Below are 17632 nucleotides of genomic sequence, written 5' to 3'. Positions count from 1 at the left end.
TGACTCTGAGCTCACCAGTGGCCCTGCCTGCTCTGTCTGCTGCTCCTGGCTCTGAGCTCACCAGTGGCCTTGCCTGCTCTGTCTGCTGCTTCTGGCTCTGAGCTCACCAGTGGCCCTGCCTGCTCTGTCTGCTGCTTCTGGCTCTGAGCTCACCAGTGGGCCCTGCCTGCTCTGTCTGCTGCTCCTGGCTCTGAGCCCCCAGAACCCAAGCCGTGTGGCTGTTCCCTCCAGCCACCATGCTAAGCTTCTTCCTCTAGGGGAGGAGAGCAGAGATAGCCAAAGCAGCTGCTGTGACCTGAGGAACAAGCACCTGCATCCACCAGCGAGGCCTTTCTGCTTCTCCACGGTAGAGCATTCTGGGGAGAGAAAAAGCTTGTTTCATGAATACTTCCTCCTGCACGCCTCCACGAGCTAGCAGCAGAGGGAGTGTGCCTTGGCCTTGCCCAGCAGTCCATTCCTGAATACAGTCCTGAGGTTAACAAACTGTATCACATGATATCTATCTCAAAGGTCTCCTGTGACAGAGGAAGATGATGGGTAGGGAACATATATACACACATATATGCATGCATACACATACATCTCTATGCATGTATGTGTAAGATTCTAGCACATGGGCTGGGGTTCTGAGCCAAATAAAGAGGAGAAAGGGGAAATGCAAGATGGGCATTGGCCTTTGCCAGCTTCTGCTTTTATGACCTAAACTGTCCCTGTCCCAATCCTGTCCCAACCCTGTCCTGATTCCCCTTACAATAGACTGCATTCCTCTGAAAGTGAGCCCAAGCAAACCTTTCCTTTTAGTTGCTTTTTGTTGGGAATTTGGCCAAAATTATGAGAAAAGCAAACAAGACAGAAAAGGGCTCATCGGCCTTCAAAACTGGTTTGTGGAAATTTGGAGAAGTGCAGAGGCTGTGGGCTCCAGAAGCCATGGCATTCTGTAAGTATAGCTTGGTGGTCCGCTGTGGTGGGAATTCTGAAGAACAGACTTGAGAGAAAGGCACACAGAAGAGGGGAGACTCATAAGGCTTCAGAGAACGGGGAGTCTGTCTAGGCTGGGCTGGCGGCCATTCTGACACAGAATCTAGCTATAGTCTCTCCATCCTCAGAAGCTGAGCGACAGTAGGTTCAAGAGCAACGGCTGTGAGTGTTGGGCAGAGGAAACACGGCACAGCTACTGCTCACTGCCCTTGGCCAGATCTATAATGGGGGAGAACAGAAAGACATGAAAAAGGGGGAACTGTTAAGTTTGGTGCAGAAGAGCAGGAGCAAATTCAAAGGTGCAGGCAAGGCAGATGTGGAAAAAGCAACTATAATTGTTAATGAGATTAGTGTGACCAAAAAAATAAAACCTTTCAGATCCGGGAGATGGCTCACCACACAAAACCTCAGTCCAGACTCTCAACACTCGCACAAATGCTGGGTATAGCAGCACACACCCATGATCCTAACACTCAGGGGAGGGTGCTGTGGGACAATGTTCCTGTACACTGTAAAGATTTATCACTTGTATTAGTGTAATAAAACATTGATTGGTCAGTAGCCAGGCAAGAATAGGTGGGGCGACCAGACTAGGAGAGTTCTGGGAAAAGGAAAGGAGAGATGCAGTCACCAGCCAGACACAGACGAAGCAAGATGAGAATGACTTACTGAGAAAAGGTACCAAGCCACATGGCTAAACATTGATAAGAATTATGGGTTAATTTAAGTTGTAAGAGCTAATTAATAATAAGCCCAAGCTAATAGGCCAAACAATTTATGAGTAATATAAGCCTCTGTGTGTTTCTTCGGGACTGAACAGCTGTGGGACTGGGTAGGACAGAAACTTCCATCTATAGGAGGGGTGGAGACAGGTAGGTTCCTGGAGCTCACTCTCAGTCAGCCAAATTAGTGAGAGACTTTGTCTCAAAAAATAAAATGAAGAGCACACACCTTTAATCCCAGCACTCAGGAGGCAGGAGCAGGTGGATCTCTGTGAGTTCAATGCTAACCTGGTCTACAGAGTGAATTCTAGGACAGTCAGGGCTAAACAGTGAGATCCTGCCTCAATAAATTTTTGAAGTGTTGTATCAGTAAGAAAAGTATTTCACATTTATGCTGGACAGAATGGTGCATGCCCTTAATTATAGAAGTCAGGGGGATCTCTGTAAGTTAAAGGTCAGTTTGTTCTACATAGTGAGTTCTAAGATAGACTGGAAAACAGTCTCAAAAGAAGAGAGAAAGGAAGGAAGGAAGGACTGAAGAAAGAAAAGAAAAAAGGAAGGAAGAAAAAAAGAAATTAAAAATAGAGACTGACTGAAGAAGACACCTAACCCTATGACCTCCAGAGCTCCCTCTATTTTTTTTTTGCCACAAGAATGTGTTTGTGTACAACTCACAGACTAACACACATAAGCACCTGTCACACAAAAAATAAACCAATAAATAACCTTCACTTTGTACTGAAAAAATAGGCAAGGTGCCTTCAAGGCAACCTTCCATCCATCAAAGGTTCCAGCCTGTGAAAATGAAGTAATTTTAAAGTAGAAAGCCTGAACTGCAAATCAGTTGAAGGGGCTCCCTGCCTGAAAGCAATAGCCTAAGGAGGTGTTTTCCAGGGTTCAGCCACGGAGGCACACAGGGGCCACTCTATCTGTGGGATCAGAGGCAGCAGAATGGAACAGCACCGCCCACATGGTGATGGCTTTGCAGACATGCAAAGTGCGGAAAGTTACAGGGTCACAGAGGGTTGCGACAATGTCTGTGAAAGCTTCCAACACCAGGCAGTGTGTGGCAAGGCTGGGTTCCCTGGTGAACACTGAGAGGGTGTTCTGGGGATCTGTGAAGGTGAAATGCAGCCTAGGCTGCAATGGCTGTGGTAGAAATGTAAGGAGCATGAGATGTCAGTGGATGGAAGCTACAGGCAAGGAGTCAGTCCAGCTCCCCACTGAGAAAAGCGGCTACATGTGCTGTCCGTGTCAGAAATGGAGGGGTGGGTACCCAGGTGATCGCCATGATCTCCAGATGCCCAACACGGACCTACATGTTTTGGTGTTTTCCCTGCTGTGTTTCGCCTTCTTTGCTCCCGTTTCCTTGCTAGGCTCTCTTCCGTCCCGTTTAGAATGGGAACATTTACTCTGTGCGTGTGTTTGCTAGGCTCTCTTCCGTCCCGTTTAGAATGGGAACATTTACTCTGTGCATGTGTTTGAAATGCATAACTGGTGTTTGATTGTTTAAGCTTTAGTGGTCCACAGTTAAGAGACAGCCTTGATTTCTCAGGAGACTTCAGGCTGAAGACCATGAAGTTTTAGACTCTATAATGGATGCCCCCTGTGGTAGGAGATGGCTACCAGCCTGTGGGAACCAGAGAAGGACTATTATTTCATAAAGTGACATAGTTTGGTGTCAAGTTGACAAAAGGGTGGACTTGGGAAAGTTAATGGCATTCACGAGGCTCACCTTCAGATGGGTCTGTAGGGAGGGGGTAAAACATCCAAAAGGAAAGCAGGAGAAAACAGCTGAGCACTGGTGTTCTTCTGTCTCTACTTCCTCCTCGGCATGATGGACCAAGCTACTCACGCCATCACGTCACTGCATGGCAGACTTCCCCTGCGAGCCAGAATGATCCCTTCCTCTATTAAGGTAGACTGTCTCCAAGTATTTGGTCACAGTCACAGGAAAAGTCACTCATACAGGTGCTATTCAAACTTACATCTGGGTAACACGAACGTGAATCCCGACACTTCTAGTCTGACATGCGAGCACACTCACGGGCTCCTAGAACAACCCAGAACCAAGCCCTGCTCCCTTTGGAATGCTCAGAGACCCCAGGAGCCAGGTGCATGCTCAAGACAACAAAATGCCTGTATTCTAGGGCTGGAGGTTAACTAGCTTGTATTCCAAATGGAACAGGCACCCACGAGGGGACAAGAACACCTCCCCACCTCCCTCCCATGCCTATGGCTCTTTCTCCTAGACAGGAAGCACCCAAGCCCCACAAGGGCCAGCTGACTATTAGTGAGGGACAAGCAGTCCTCAAGAGCCTGTGGATATTCATCTGTTCCTAAAGGCTTACCTTAATCCTCTCTAAATCCCCATGCGCTGTCAGCAAGAAAACACAGCGAATCTGAACCAAGTTAAAGCCATTACATGGGAAGTCCTTCGCTTTTGAGCAAGGTCTTCCTTGAGATACTCTCCGTGACCACTCTCTCTCTCTCAGCCGGCGGCCGGGATGCAGCTGTCCTTCTGAGTATGAACTATGGACACAGGATATGAACTGGTTGTGGGTGTCCAGGGGAAGATGGACCGGAGGAAACAGGCAGCTGTAAAGGCTGGAGCTCGCCTTTCCCAGAGTCTCCCAACGGCGGTGGCTTCAGAGGCTCAGTCTCCTCCACAGGCGTGTCAACATGGACCGTTGCCCAGGGCAGGGAACTCAGCAAGTCTTCATGTTTGACAGCCGGAGAGACTTCTAGAACTGGCTGCTGTGCCATTGTCATGGATCCCTGGCCCTCTGCACGGGGCACGGGTGAAGTAAAAGGAGCTTTTACAGTTGGCTAAATGAAAGGCTTTGGAGTTGGAGATGATCATACATTATGCTGGTGGCCATTGTCATCACAGATGGTCCTAGACCAGATGAGGGGTGGAGCAGACTAAAGCATGGCAGGAGCAGACATGACACCCTTCCGGCTGGGGATGGAGGGTACGATGACCACTGTCAGCTGGAAAATCCTCCCTTGGAGCCTTCAGAAGGAGCCGGTCTGTCACCACTACACCTCCATTTCAGCCCACTGAGACCCGCAATTGCCCCCTGACGCTCCGGAGTGCTGGCAAATGAACTCTATGTTCGTGCCAATCATCTTACAATAATAATTAAGTAATTTGTAAAATGAGGAAATCTACAAAGCCTAATTCTGTGGCCTGTGACCTGAGCACCCCGTAGTACCACCTGAAATCTCTGGGTAGCAAAGCAGAATCACACAAGGAGACAAACAGGCACAAGGCACACTCTCCAGATACCAGGGGCTTCCCTCACCTTTGACTCCTTCTGAAGCATTGGAAGGAAATGGCCTTTGTAGGTAACAGCCTGGATAAGTGTTTTGTTCAGCCACTGTTGCTGCTGGAACGTGGGGCATTTTTCGATGATAGCCAAATGCTTTCCCACTGAGCTACATCCCTAGTCTTTTGTGCTCTTTAAAAAATTCTGTTTATTCTTGTGTGTGTGTGTGTGTGTGTGTGTGTTCACATGCGTGTGTGTGCATATGAGTACAGATGCCTCAGGAACCAGAAGAGGAGCAGGAGCTGGAGTTATGGGTGCTTGTGAGTCGCCTGTAACAGTCCGAATAAGAACGGCCCCCATGGTTCATATATTTGAATGCTTAATCACCAAGTAATGGTACCCTTTGATAGGGTTAGAGGTGTGGCTTTGCTGGAGGAAGTGTGTCAATGGGTGTGGGGCTTTGAGGTTTCAAAAGCCCAAGCCAGGTCCATTGTCTTCCCCTCTCTGCCTATGGATCAGGATGTAACTCTCAGCTCCAGTGCCTGTCTCTTTGCCACCATACTCCCTGTCATGATGATAATGGACTAAATCTCTGACACTGTAAGCAAGCCTCCAATTGAGTGCTTTCTCTTATATTAGCTGCCTTGGTCATGGCGTGTCTTCACAGCAATAGAACAGTAACAAAGGCATCACCCAACATGGGTGCTAGGAATGGCACTACCTGGGGACCTCTGGAAGAGAAGCAAGCACTATTGACTACTGAATCATCACTCCAGCCTGCCCTGCCCTGCCCCACCCCTGTATGGTTTGGATAAGAACACAAAAGACAACAAATAAATGCTGGTGAGGAGATAAGAAAAGAGGACCCCTTATTCACTGTTGGTGGTGATGCAAACTGATGTAGTCACTATGGTAACCAAGATGGGGGTTTCTCAAAAAAAAATCTAAAAATAGACTTATGTCCCAACTATACCCAAGGGTCTACATAATATACCCAAGGGTCCACATAATATACCCAAGGGTCTACATCCATATACTCAGGGGTCTACATCATTTACCCAAGGGTCTATAACCATATACTCAAGGGTATACATCATATACTCAAGGGTCTACATCCATATACCTAAGGGTCTACATCCACATACTCAAGGGTCCACATCAATGTATTGAAGGGTCTACATCCATATACCTAAGGGTCTACATCCATATAGTCAAGGGTCCACATCCACATACCTGAAGGTCTATATCATGTACCCTAGGATCTACATCATATACATATGGTCTACATCCTACCATAGAGGTGCTTCCACGTCCATGTTCATGGCTTCTCTGTTCATGATATCAAGGAAGTGAAGTCAACTCAGATGTTCATCAATAGAAGAACAGACAAGGCAGGTGTGGTGCATATGATCCATGGGATTTTATTCAACCATAAAGAAAAATGAAACCACGAAAATTTCAGAGAAACCGATGAATTTGGAAAGTATTATGTTAAGTGTGGTGGCTTGTTTTCAGACAGGCAAAAACCTTAAGTTCCCTCTTACATGCAGATCTCAGCTTTTAATTACTATATGTGCACGTGTGTACGTGTGTACGTGTGTGTGTGTGTGTGTGTGTGTGTGTGTGTGTGCTGTGTGGAGTGTGGCAGAGGCCATGAAAGCAGAGGAGAGACCATGAGGAAGAGATGAGGTCGCAGAACATGTGACATGGAAGAGGAATGGGCCTCCTGGGGGTGGAAGAACATGAGGAGCTTACAAAACCAAATCTGCACACTAAGTCACACAAACACCCAGTAACAGACTGCCAGGAAGATGGGACTTGAGGGACGCAGAATTCCCGAGACAGTACTGGAGGCAGCAGAGAGAGGGCAGCCCAGAGCCTGGGCAAAATCCTTTCCACAAAAATCTGGGCTTGCAATGTAGGCCAGAGCCCTCTGGGGATAAAGCAGCAAGCAGACGCCATGAGGGCACTCGGGAGAACTTCATCACCTCCACAGACAGAAGCTTCTCTAGGCTCATGGCATTTTTTTTTTTTATAGTGAAATTCACTCACAGGAAAAATTGCTCCTTCAAGAAGTCAGAATAATAGGCACATTCTTGGCAAAGATGAATGCCTGCCTGCATGCTCTCACCTCATGATTAGTTCTGCCATTTACTTAACCACACTTCCAAGGGGAAAAAGAAAGAGAAAGGGAGGGGCGCCCCGTCCTCACTTTTAACCCACTTCCACTTGCGAATTTGGGGAATTCATGGGATTTCCACATTCTGAAATTAAGATCATGAAGGATCATGAGGAAACCGCAGGTGCCCCTACACCACACACGGTTCATTTAGACGGTAGCACGAAGTTCATTGTGATCTTTTAGCAAAATTCACAAACCCAGCAGGGCAGAATTGGAAAATCACTATTTCTGGAACAAAACAAAACCTTGAACATCTTTGCAGCTGATACACAAATCATGGGCCAGAGAGATGGCTCAGAGATTAAGAGCATGGGCGGCTCTTGCAGAGGACCATGGTTCAATTCCTAACACCTACACGGGGCTTACATCTATCTACAACTCCATTCCCGGGGGGGGGGGGGGTCTGACACCTTCATCTAGACTCTGCAGGCATCAGGCATGCACATGGTACACAGACATACATGCAGGCCAAACAGCTGTGCACATAAAAGTAAATACATTTTTAAGTAAAAAAAAAATGTGCCATTTGGTGGAGTGGATCCTGTGCTTGGCTAGAGAGGGCACCATGGAGGAAATTCACACTGAGGAACACAAGGAGGGCCTGGAGGAACCAGAGGAAGAACCCGGACCCTAGAGCCCTACGATGCTTCAGATCACACACAAGGAAGAAGGAGTCAATATACAGCTAGGACCTCATGTCCCAGCAGAAAGGACGCACAAGTGGGAGATGAGGAACGTATGTCCCCAGATCCTACCAGATCCCTCCGTGCTGTATGCCCAGTGCTAAGATGATCTGAAAGCCAGGGGAGACCCCTTTCCAGGACTGCCTGACACTTGCCCAGAACCCCAGCCTTCCAAAGCCAGAGCTGTTTGTGCAAGCCCAGGGGCCCACGGGGTTAGGGCGCACTGTAGGAGGAGGTCTGAGCATGAGTGACGGCTGCTGAGGGCTTTGGACACCGAGTCTCCATGATGCAGCTGTCTGAGCAGAGGGACAATCACCATCTCTTGGTTACCGTCAACTCTACCAGTGGCTTCTGAACATATGGGGGAAATGACTGTGCACATCCATTTCGGGGCTGTCTATGCCATCTGCTCTGACATCATAGGGAAAGCAGATGTAGCTAGGAGCACAGGGCCGGACAAATGAGAAGAAGAGTCACTCCGCCAATCGGCCTCACTGACCCTTGGTTGCTGATTAGCTAGCCATAGGCTTCTCTGGAGACTTACTAAGCTATACGCAGAGGCTGCTCAGAAGCTGCAGTCACTGCATTGCTAAGACACAAAGTCTCAAGGTCCTTCATCTTCAGGTTTGATCAAAATGCAGGCTCTGAAGACACAGTCTTCATTATGTCCCCACTTCCCGCCTGGAACTGGTGTGCTGATCTGAGAAGTCACAAAGAACTGTGGTCTGACATCGGCATGTCACAGGGATAGAGGACAAGGGGACAGCGTGGAGGGAACAGTGGTCCATGGTGTGGAATGTAGTAAAGAGCCACATACCCGTGATCAAGCCTTCAGTTTATGGCAGGCAGAGGGACTCTTGGATTCATCTCCCAGGGCCAGGGACTGATGGCAGAATACGTGGGGTAGTATGTGCACTGTTTCCTTGGCTGCTAGGACCCTCGCTCTGTGAACCGCACACTCGGGGATAAGCAGTGTTCCTCATACTTCACCTCCTACAGAGCCCTGCTGCCCATTCTGCACGACAGCCTTGTTTAAGACACGAGTCAGAGAAAAGCTGTAGAAAAATCAATAACTCTGTTGCCGAGACTGTCCCCAAAGACAGTGTGGACATTCTGGGGAGACCCTTGAAGTGGCAGCCAAGACAAGCAGCCAGCGACACATTCCTCCAGCCGCAGGAGCAGCAAGCCCAGCCTGGTGTTCAGAGCCGTGTCCTCTCAGCCTCACGCTCCTCTGTTCTTGTCAGGACTGTGGTGTGTTGAAGAACTGGCGTGTGCAGGGAAGACACCCAATGTGGCCTCTGTGTCCGCAGGGTGCCAAGGACACCCCTGGAGCCAGCATCTCCTGGGGGCTTGGGTGAAGGCCCTGACCTGACACATTTAATGAGTCTGTGTTCCTGGCTAGAGAAATAGTCAGAAGTGGTAGCTATTTGTTTCACTCTTTTAACAAATATTTATCATGTGCCCTACGTGTTTCCTGCACCCCAATATGCCCGGAGGAAGCCCCAATGCACAAAGGAGCAGAGGTCCAGGCCTCAGGCTGGGTGGAGGAACCAGAGACGCAGCTCAGAGAGGGGCTGAATGACCTGTGCCCATCGCTATTGTCACCCCGCGGTTGGGGCTGCTTTTAGTCACCTAGCTGCGGTCTCTCCACCTTACCTGTCTCATCTGTGCCCAGGTCAGCTCTGCCACCCTGACAGTCACAAAACAGCTACTTAACCACAAAGACCATGTCTGTGTTCCAGAGAGAAGGAGAGGGACTTTCTGGTCAGTTTAGTCTTTTCTCCTTTGTCAGAAAAAAATGAAAAAGTCTAGCCTTCCTAGAAGCCTAACCTAATTAAATACCACTGACCAGAAAGAGGCCACATTGCCATGTGGGTGTGAAAGCCTATACAGATATTTTCAGTGGGGCCTACAGTCAGCAAACTAGGCCAGTACAGAGACTGAGTGAGGAGGGCTGTGGCCAGCAGCCTGTGGGGCCCGAGGGTTCCAGACATATCATCAGTGCCTTGATTTCAGCCTCCCTAGCAGCTCCTGCTCTGCTCAGTGTGGACCAAGAATGCCTCTTTCAGGCCCATCCCTTCCTGCAAGGCCCAGCTCCTTGAAGAGGTTCAGCACAGGAAGGGCCTGCAGTGGGCACATTCATACCTACCCAAGACTTCTGCCCTGTCAGGATCATGTGAATTGTGAGTTGGATCCCAGAAACCACATGGGCAAAGAGACACTTCCTGATAAATTATAAAAGAAAGATAGGGGCTGGGGAGAGATGACACAGTTGCTAGGAACACTTGCTGCTCCTTCAGAAGACCCAGGCTCAGTGAGCACCCAGATGATGGCTCATAATGGTCCTTACTACAGTTCCAGGGAATCTAACGCCCTCTTCTGGCATCTGCAGGTACTGCATGCACATAGTACACACAATCTTTTAAAAACCACTCAGGAAGACAGCACCTCTCAAAGGCAGAGTTCACTAGGCTTCAATGTGTCTTAGGCACTGATCCCAGGGACCTTCCCTGACCTTTGCCCAGGTGTCCTCATAAGCATATGAGCCGGGGTCATGCATTTGAGAGGAGGAGATGGAGGGAGGGAGAGGCTGGGGTCATTCCTAGCTACATGGTGAGTTGCAGGCAAAGCTGGTCTATATGAGGACCAGAGAGGGAAGGGAGAGAGAGGGAGAGAGAGGAAAAACAGCAAATAATTTGTGGGCTGCCTTCCTTTTCAGGCACAGACCCCAGCGCTGGGGAAGTGCCATCGACAGGGCAATGCATGCTGTTTGCACGGCATCTTTTCCCTCCTCCTTCCTAAAACAGGACTCTCAACTCTGTCCTGAGAAGACCAGTTGGCTGCCCATCCAGCAAGTGGGCCATAGGGGGCGGGCACCAAGCACAACACTGCAATCCGTGCAGCCCAGAACACCACGTGATCTGGTGGTAGCTGATGAGAACCCTTGCAGGGATTACAAGAAAAGTTTCCCTGAGACTAGAAAAAGAAGCAGAGGCGCCTTCTGTGTCTTCCTTCTGCCCTGACTCAGATGCAACACGCGGAGCCACAGCAGCTGGTCTATGGTGATGTGGCAATAGACTGACAAATCAGATGGCGGTGTGGTAAGAATAAAGATTAGGCTTGCGATAGGCGCAGATCTGATCCACTGCCCTAGCCCTTGACCCTGTTTCAGCACTCACTGTAGTATGAGTAGAATTGGCCCCATCTACTGAAGGGTCTGTCAACTAGGTCTCGGCCTGTTGGTCAAGCATGCTGGAATAATAACTATGATTAAGAACTGAAAGACAGGCCAGGAAACTCTGCAGCCATCAAGGTTTATGTAAGACAGACTGAAGGTAGAGACTGTTCTTTTGTTTCCTGGCTGCCCAGACCCAAATAATCACACAGAAACTATATTAATTATGGCACTGTTTGGCCAATAGCTCAGGCATATTCCTGGCTAGCTCTTACATCTTCAATTAACCCATTTCTAGTAATCTGTGTATCACCATGAGACTATGATCTACCGAAGGTTCCGGCGTCTTTCTCCTTCAGCAGCCACATGGTGTCCCCTCGATTCTGCCTACTCTCTCTCTATATATATCTAGGTTCTAATTTCCCACCTGGCATTGTTCTGCCAAACCATTGGCCAAAACAGCTTTATTTATTAGCCAATAAAAGCAACACATATACAGAAGGACATCCCACATTAAGAGACAGTTGGTTGACAAGGGACAAGTGTGGCAGGTACACAGTTTGCTCCAGGCTGAGATGGAAACTGGGAGGAAATCTTCAAATGCGGCACTAACAGCAAAGCCCTTCTTTCTAACTTCTATGAACTCAGCACAGCCCCCCTCCTCCCGCTCAGATGACCAACCGATCCCAGTTCTCCTGCTACACAGCAAGCAGGGGCTCTTCCAAGTCACTTTTCTCCAAGATTGTGGTGGAGACCCAATCCACACATCCTTTATTCTCCTGAGACACTGAAACTCCCTCCATGCACGGGGTTCTCCACTGTGAGACTGGGCAGGGTGGACCCAGAGTCTGCCCTTCTTGTGGGGGGACAACACGGGGCATCACACCGGCCTACAGCTTCCCAGGGCAGGTTGGCCATTAATACACGGAGCAGAGAAAGAGACACTAACTTAAGTACTTGCCCCAGCTTAAAGCAGGGCTTGGAGCAGACTGCTTGAGAGCCCTCCGGAACCCAACTGTCATATTTAGATATTAGCATGCACCAGTGATCATAAGCAAATCGTTCTAAGAAAACAGAGCCATGGCCGCACTGCGGGGACACTCAATGTTCACCAGCAGAGGCATCAGGGAAATGCAAGGCCAAGCAGACCTGGAACAGTGGGGGCCCAAGGAGCACTCTGCTTTTGGTCCGTGGTTGTTCTGCATCTCCAAAGGGTTGCTATACATGGGACTTGTTACCCTGTTGGGGGAAACTATTTTAAGCCTAATTAGCAGGATTTTTTTTTAGAATGCAAATGCTTTTCATTTAGACATAAAACAAAATGCCACGACATTTCCTCCACCCATTTATCACAAACAAGTTAATTACTGTGTAACAAATCTCCCCTGCTGGAATACGGAGGTTCAGGACTGCCGGTGAGCTGACTCAGGTTTCGAGAGGAAGCCACGGAGCGGCCGGTAATAGCTCATGGCGTGCTCACCGTAAAACCACGACTGGGAAGCTCTGCTTGTCAAATTAAGTAAGGTTAAGCTCTCTCCCTCGGAATAACTTAATTATCAGCAGTCATTATCTGTTTAGCACGGCACCAGAAGCTCCAAGCTCTGAGCCTGACAGTCACCCTCACTGTGTTCTCAGAGTGGCAAAGTTTTCTGCACACCCAGCCACGGCTGCCTGTTCTAGCTGGAGTGCATTGCCAGCCTCGGTTTTCACCTCTGTGTGTGCAAAATGATTTCTAAGATGTAAAAACATCTTTGCTCATGACAGCTCGCACCTCAAGTTCAAGGGGAAGAAGAAAGGGAGAGAGCAGAGGGTGCGGGGGAAGGAGAAATGATGTGGCTTCTAGTCCATCCTCAGGGAGGAGCAAAGGAGCACAGACCCCAGACTTCTTCCCTGAGCTAGGTCTGAGCTGTAGGAAGTTCACCCAGGATGCACTAGGTGAACCCAGGCCATTACCCTCGTACCTAAGAGGACCAGAACACAGAGTAGGGCCCAGCTATGCTCACAGTCATGACAGCAGTGAGAAGCATGGTGAAAATATGGAGATTTCTTTCCTGTTGTAGACACTCATTGTTACCAAATAGCATTTTTCTCTCAACTGTAGGCCACTGGGTGTGGCAAGATCTCCTTGTGTTTCTTAGGAGCCCCGGGAGGCCTCAGGCCTCACTGTCAGCCTGGTGGAGTCCAGTGTAGTGATATTTCATTGGTATTTTAATATATAAAGCTTGCCTGAAGATCAGAACTCAAAACAACAATACTAGTCGGTCATACAGGCCGAGCAGTGGTAGCACACACCTTTAATCCCAGCAGCCCCACAGTTAGCCATAGAGATTAGTCCCAGCACTAGAGAGTGTAAGATGGAAGGAGAGGGGAACTTGCTCTCTTTTCAGTCTGAAGATTTCATGGAGGTAAGAGCTCTCTAGTGGCTTGCCTGCTTTGCTTTTCTGATCTTCAGGTTGAACCCCAATATCTGTCTCTAAGTTTTTATTACTCATGCTACAGTCTTGAATGCAGCCATGGTAGGATGAGCTATGCTGGATGTGGGAAAAGGACCCGCCCTGTAGGGGAAGCCCAGCCAATCATCTTGCTTGTAGGGCGGGGTCCCCTGAGGATATTATTTACTTATAAATATTGCGGGTGTGCTCCCTGCCTTCCCTTCTGTTTTCCTGTTCTCCCGGGAACCTCGGTCTTGTAAGTCCTTCCTTTATTAAAGCTGAATACTTTATTATAATTTCTGTCTGCCGTTCATTTACGCTGTAACATCACCCCATCAAATTCCGAATCAAACCACTCACAGAGTTCTTGGAATGTCCTGAACATAGTTTCTCATTGCAGGCATCCATTCCAGTCCTCAGCCTGCTTCTGAAGGGGTTTCTTCCCTCCTCCTCCATCCCTCCGTCCCTCCCTCTCTCCCTCTTTCCCTCCTTCCCGTCTTTCTTATGATCAGCAACAGTCAGTGGCTTTGGCTTCACAATTTGTAAAATGAAAAACATCAGAAAAGTTGAATGCTCGTAATTTGTAAGGAATAAAGTGTGCCTGACTCCTGCTGGAAGGGGCCACGTCCAGCAGGTGGGAGCAACCTTCTGACACTGTGATGGGGTAATGGGATGGCACTGTCACCTGCGAGGTTCACACCTGAGAACCACACAACTCCTCCTCCACAAAGGAAAAAAAAAACTCGCAGTTCTAAGTCTAGGATTTTATGTCCAAGTGAACTTACAGCTGCTTTTGAGTACATACAGACATGCCTAGAACAGCACTCTGTGCAGGTGGGGGCTTCCACACACCTGTGCACACCTGTTCATAGACAGCTGTTCTATTTCCTATAATACAAACATACCAGGAGAAATAAAAAACCTTAAGACTTCAGAGCCAACATGGAAATTAGGTTTTGACACCCTTTCTGAAAGCCCACTTTCCTTGTCTCTCTGATGTCAGGTCGAACTTCCGGGAGACTGAGTCCAAGAGCAAAGGCTCCAAGACCAAAACCTCAGAGTCCAGACTCTTACCTCCCACTCTGTGCAAACAGAAAGTTTAGTTTGTCTGGAAATGGGAAACAGATTTGCAAAGAGCTTTCCAGCCATCTCCCTCTGCCCCTTGCACACCTCAGTTCCAGAAGCTTGCTGATGCCCCTCCCTGCAGTGTGTGTTTTCCTGTCGTCGGAGGGGCAGTCGTGAAAGCCACATGCCACATTTGTGAGCAGAACGTCTATGGGCCTATTTACCGCACTCCCAACAACATCATCTGCTTTGTCACGCATTTCAAAGTGGGGATAATTTAAGAGTCTGGCATTTCATACATAAAAATACTCGGTAAGGAAGTCTCCCTGCACAGCATTGGGTGACAAGGATCCACCCGAATTCTCATTTGTTGCCCAGGACATGAGTCACCTCAGTTCAAAATGACAGGCAGGCTTCCAGATCATTCACCACTTGCAAGGAGCCTCTCAACTGGCCGACTGGAACCTCGTTAATCTCACAACCATCTCTTTGCAAAAGAGCAGGACTCCAAGGCAAGCCAAGCCTGGCATTTCATACCCCCCTTCCCGCACAACAGACAGACAGACAGATACACCCTCTTCTACCTCTGAGTAGTTTCTCTCCTTCCAGGACATTCGGGGAGATCAACGCAGTGTAGTCTTCTTCGGAGAAGCCCGCCTTGCAAGCCTCCCTGACTGTAAGATCCTCATGGTGGGCCTGGGGATGGAAAGGAAGGTGTAAAACCAAAATAAGTTCACAGAAATTTAATCCAGCCCACATTTGTCACGGCCACTTCACAAGCCTCTGACTGAGAAGTGCAGATAAACCACCATCTCCACCCAGAGGTGGTATTGGGATCCTCAGGTCTCTGGGGGGACTTCAGGATGTCTTGGCGCAGGCTGGAGTGATCTTCTCACACTGGACAGACAGCCGCACTGACTTCCGTGGGAACCACAGGGTCAACTGACGCCTAGAGGGACCTTTTGGGCATATGGCAGGGGGCGGAGGGGGGGGAGGAAGAGGTGCCAGGGAGGAGAGGTGGGCGAGGAACAGCGGTTCACTCAAGCACAGGCAAAACCAAGCCGCTGGAGAGGGAGGGGAGCATCTCTCTGGGCTGCAGAGCTAGCTCTCTGCCTTTAGGCTAGGTGAGAGCGGAGGCCTCCTTCACTGGCCACAGGGGTGGGGTTACAAGAAAGGGAGCTGCCAAAATGAAAGAGATTCCAGGGCTGTTACCAAGCTGAGCAAAGGGAGTGACCACTTCTGCCACCAGGCTGCAAGGTGCTCGTGTGTGTGTGTGTGTGTGTGTGTGTGTGTGTGTGTGTGTGTGTGTGTGTGTGTGTAAGTTCACCCGCCCAATGTCGTGAACTCTTGCTCTCTCTGAAGCCCCTGTTTCAAGCCTAGTCAGGAGAGACGGTTCCCCTAACTAACCAGAAGGGCTTGCTTTTCACTCCTCTGGACGTCTCTCAATCTGTAGGGAGCGGAAGACAGTGGGCAGGGGGTTCCACCCAAGCTGCCAGGAACCAAAGGAGATAAAGCATGTGTCTCCACCAATCTAGTCCGCTACGAAGACGAAAAGACGCACCAGGCACCCTGTCCCTGGTGATGGAGCTTTGGGAGCCGCGGGCACACCGGCATCTTGCAGTCTCGGCTTCGCCGGCCGCCGGAGCGGAACGCAGCTCCCTGCCCGCCGAGTCCTCCAGTTGCGCGCAACGGCGCCCACCCGGGTTCGGCTAAGAGGCCACCCGCAGCCCGCAGCCTGTAGCTCGGGCTCGGAACCCGGCCCCAGCGGCTGGGAGAAGATTGGGCGGGTTATGGATCTTCCTCGGGTCAAAACTCAGAATCGCGTTCGATTTCAGGGGACTGCGGCTCTGAAATGCACTTGCAGCCCGCGGGAGGCGAAAGTCGGCCGGGAAAGTTTCTGTCTCCCCGGGGCGTGTTCCCCGCGCACAGCGCTGGTCCGGTGGCCTCGTAGCGGGCGGTCCCCGGCCCTGGTTCATTGCCGAGATTACCTCGGCGTAGCTGCGAGCAAGCCACCGGACCGATCGGCCACGAGAGGGGGTTCGGGCCACTTGGTCTCCGCCCAGGGTCGCCGCGGGAGCTGCTGCTGAGCCCTGAAGAGAGGCCCCGCAGCGAGCCTTAGCCACCTAGCCGAGCGGGCTGGGAACCGCGCAGAGACAGTGTGGGGATAGCGCGGGTATCCAGCTCCGGTCCCCGGGCTTCGTGTCTCGCTCTCCCGCCGCGCCCTCTTCCCGGTCCCTCTCTAAGTCGGGAGGACCCGTCAGACACTACGGCTACAGCCCCGTGCCCCGTAGTCGCCTCCGTCTCCCACCGCAGTCGCGCTTCGTGGCACCCACGGGACCCGGGTGAGCGCTCCGCGCAGCGGACCCGACCCCGGCGTGCGGCTGGAACTCGGGATGCGCTGCTGCCGGGCGATGGAGGCGAGCTCCATGTCACGGAGGGCGTCCCCGGAGCGCAGATCGGGCAGCGAGATGGCATCCTGGGTCCCGCCCGCTCCACCCCGCAGCTCCCAGCTCCGATCGCAGGCGGCTTCGTGCAGCGCTGGCGGCGGGATGAGAAAGCCGGGGTAGCCAAGCCAGACCCGCCGGTTCCCGGACCGCCCGCGAGCAGGGAGGCGTCAACTTACCCGGAGCGCGCCCGAGAGCCCGAGTAGAAGCAGCGGCAGCACCGAGCCCGTGGTCATCGTCCCCGCTGCGCCGCGCCGCCCTGGCGCTCTCCCGGTGCCCGGCTTCCCCCGCCGCGGCAACGCTCCTCCCGCGCCCGCCCTGCTTCTCCCCTCGCTCGCCGCCCGGGCTCCGGGAGCCAGGCCAAGTGGGCCGGCGGCGCGCTCCCTCCGGCCGGTGCGTCCGCGGGCCTCGCAGCCGCCCGCGCCTCTGTTCCGCGCGCTCGGAACTGCAGGTGAAGCCGCGCGGCCGCCCCGCCGAGGCCCCGCCCCTCTGGCCGGGCCTGACGCGGGCCTTAAAGGAGCCGCTCCCGCGCCCACTCGCTCAACAACCTTCGAGCCTGGTTGTTTGCTGCCCCGCTGGTCTCTGTCTCGCGGGACATCGGAGTTCCGTTTGGGCAGAAGTCGCCAAGGACACTCGGTCTCTAAGAGCAAAGACTGTGTGGACTGAAGAAGGTACTGAG

The 17632-nt window shown here is 51.0% G+C and overlaps 1 protein-coding gene across 2 annotated transcripts in view; it reads right to left on the bottom strand.

Moving 5' to 3' along the window:
* The window catches only part of Cdh4 (cadherin 4), a 490043-nt gene extending 472648 nt beyond the window's left edge, over positions 1 to 17395 (bottom strand). For both annotated transcript variants that reach the window (XM_075963292.1, XM_075963293.1), the window contains exons 1-2: positions 17133 to 17395; positions 15094 to 15205 (exon numbers count right to left, since the gene is read on the bottom strand). In XM_075963292.1, coding sequence (XP_075819407.1) covers positions 15094 to 15205; positions 17133 to 17189 — 169 coding nt within the window. In that variant the 5' untranslated portion in view covers positions 17190 to 17395. The remainder of the gene's footprint in view (positions 1 to 15093; positions 15206 to 17132) is intronic.
* Between the last annotated feature and the right edge of the window lie 237 nt (positions 17396 to 17632).

The sequence above is a fragment of the Microtus pennsylvanicus genome, chromosome 2 (assembly GCF_037038515.1).
Source record: "Microtus pennsylvanicus isolate mMicPen1 chromosome 2, mMicPen1.hap1, whole genome shotgun sequence".
In the NCBI taxonomy this organism is placed as follows: Eukaryota; Metazoa; Chordata; class Mammalia; order Rodentia; family Cricetidae; genus Microtus; species Microtus pennsylvanicus.
This window is presented reverse-complemented; position numbering and strand designations above follow the sequence as displayed.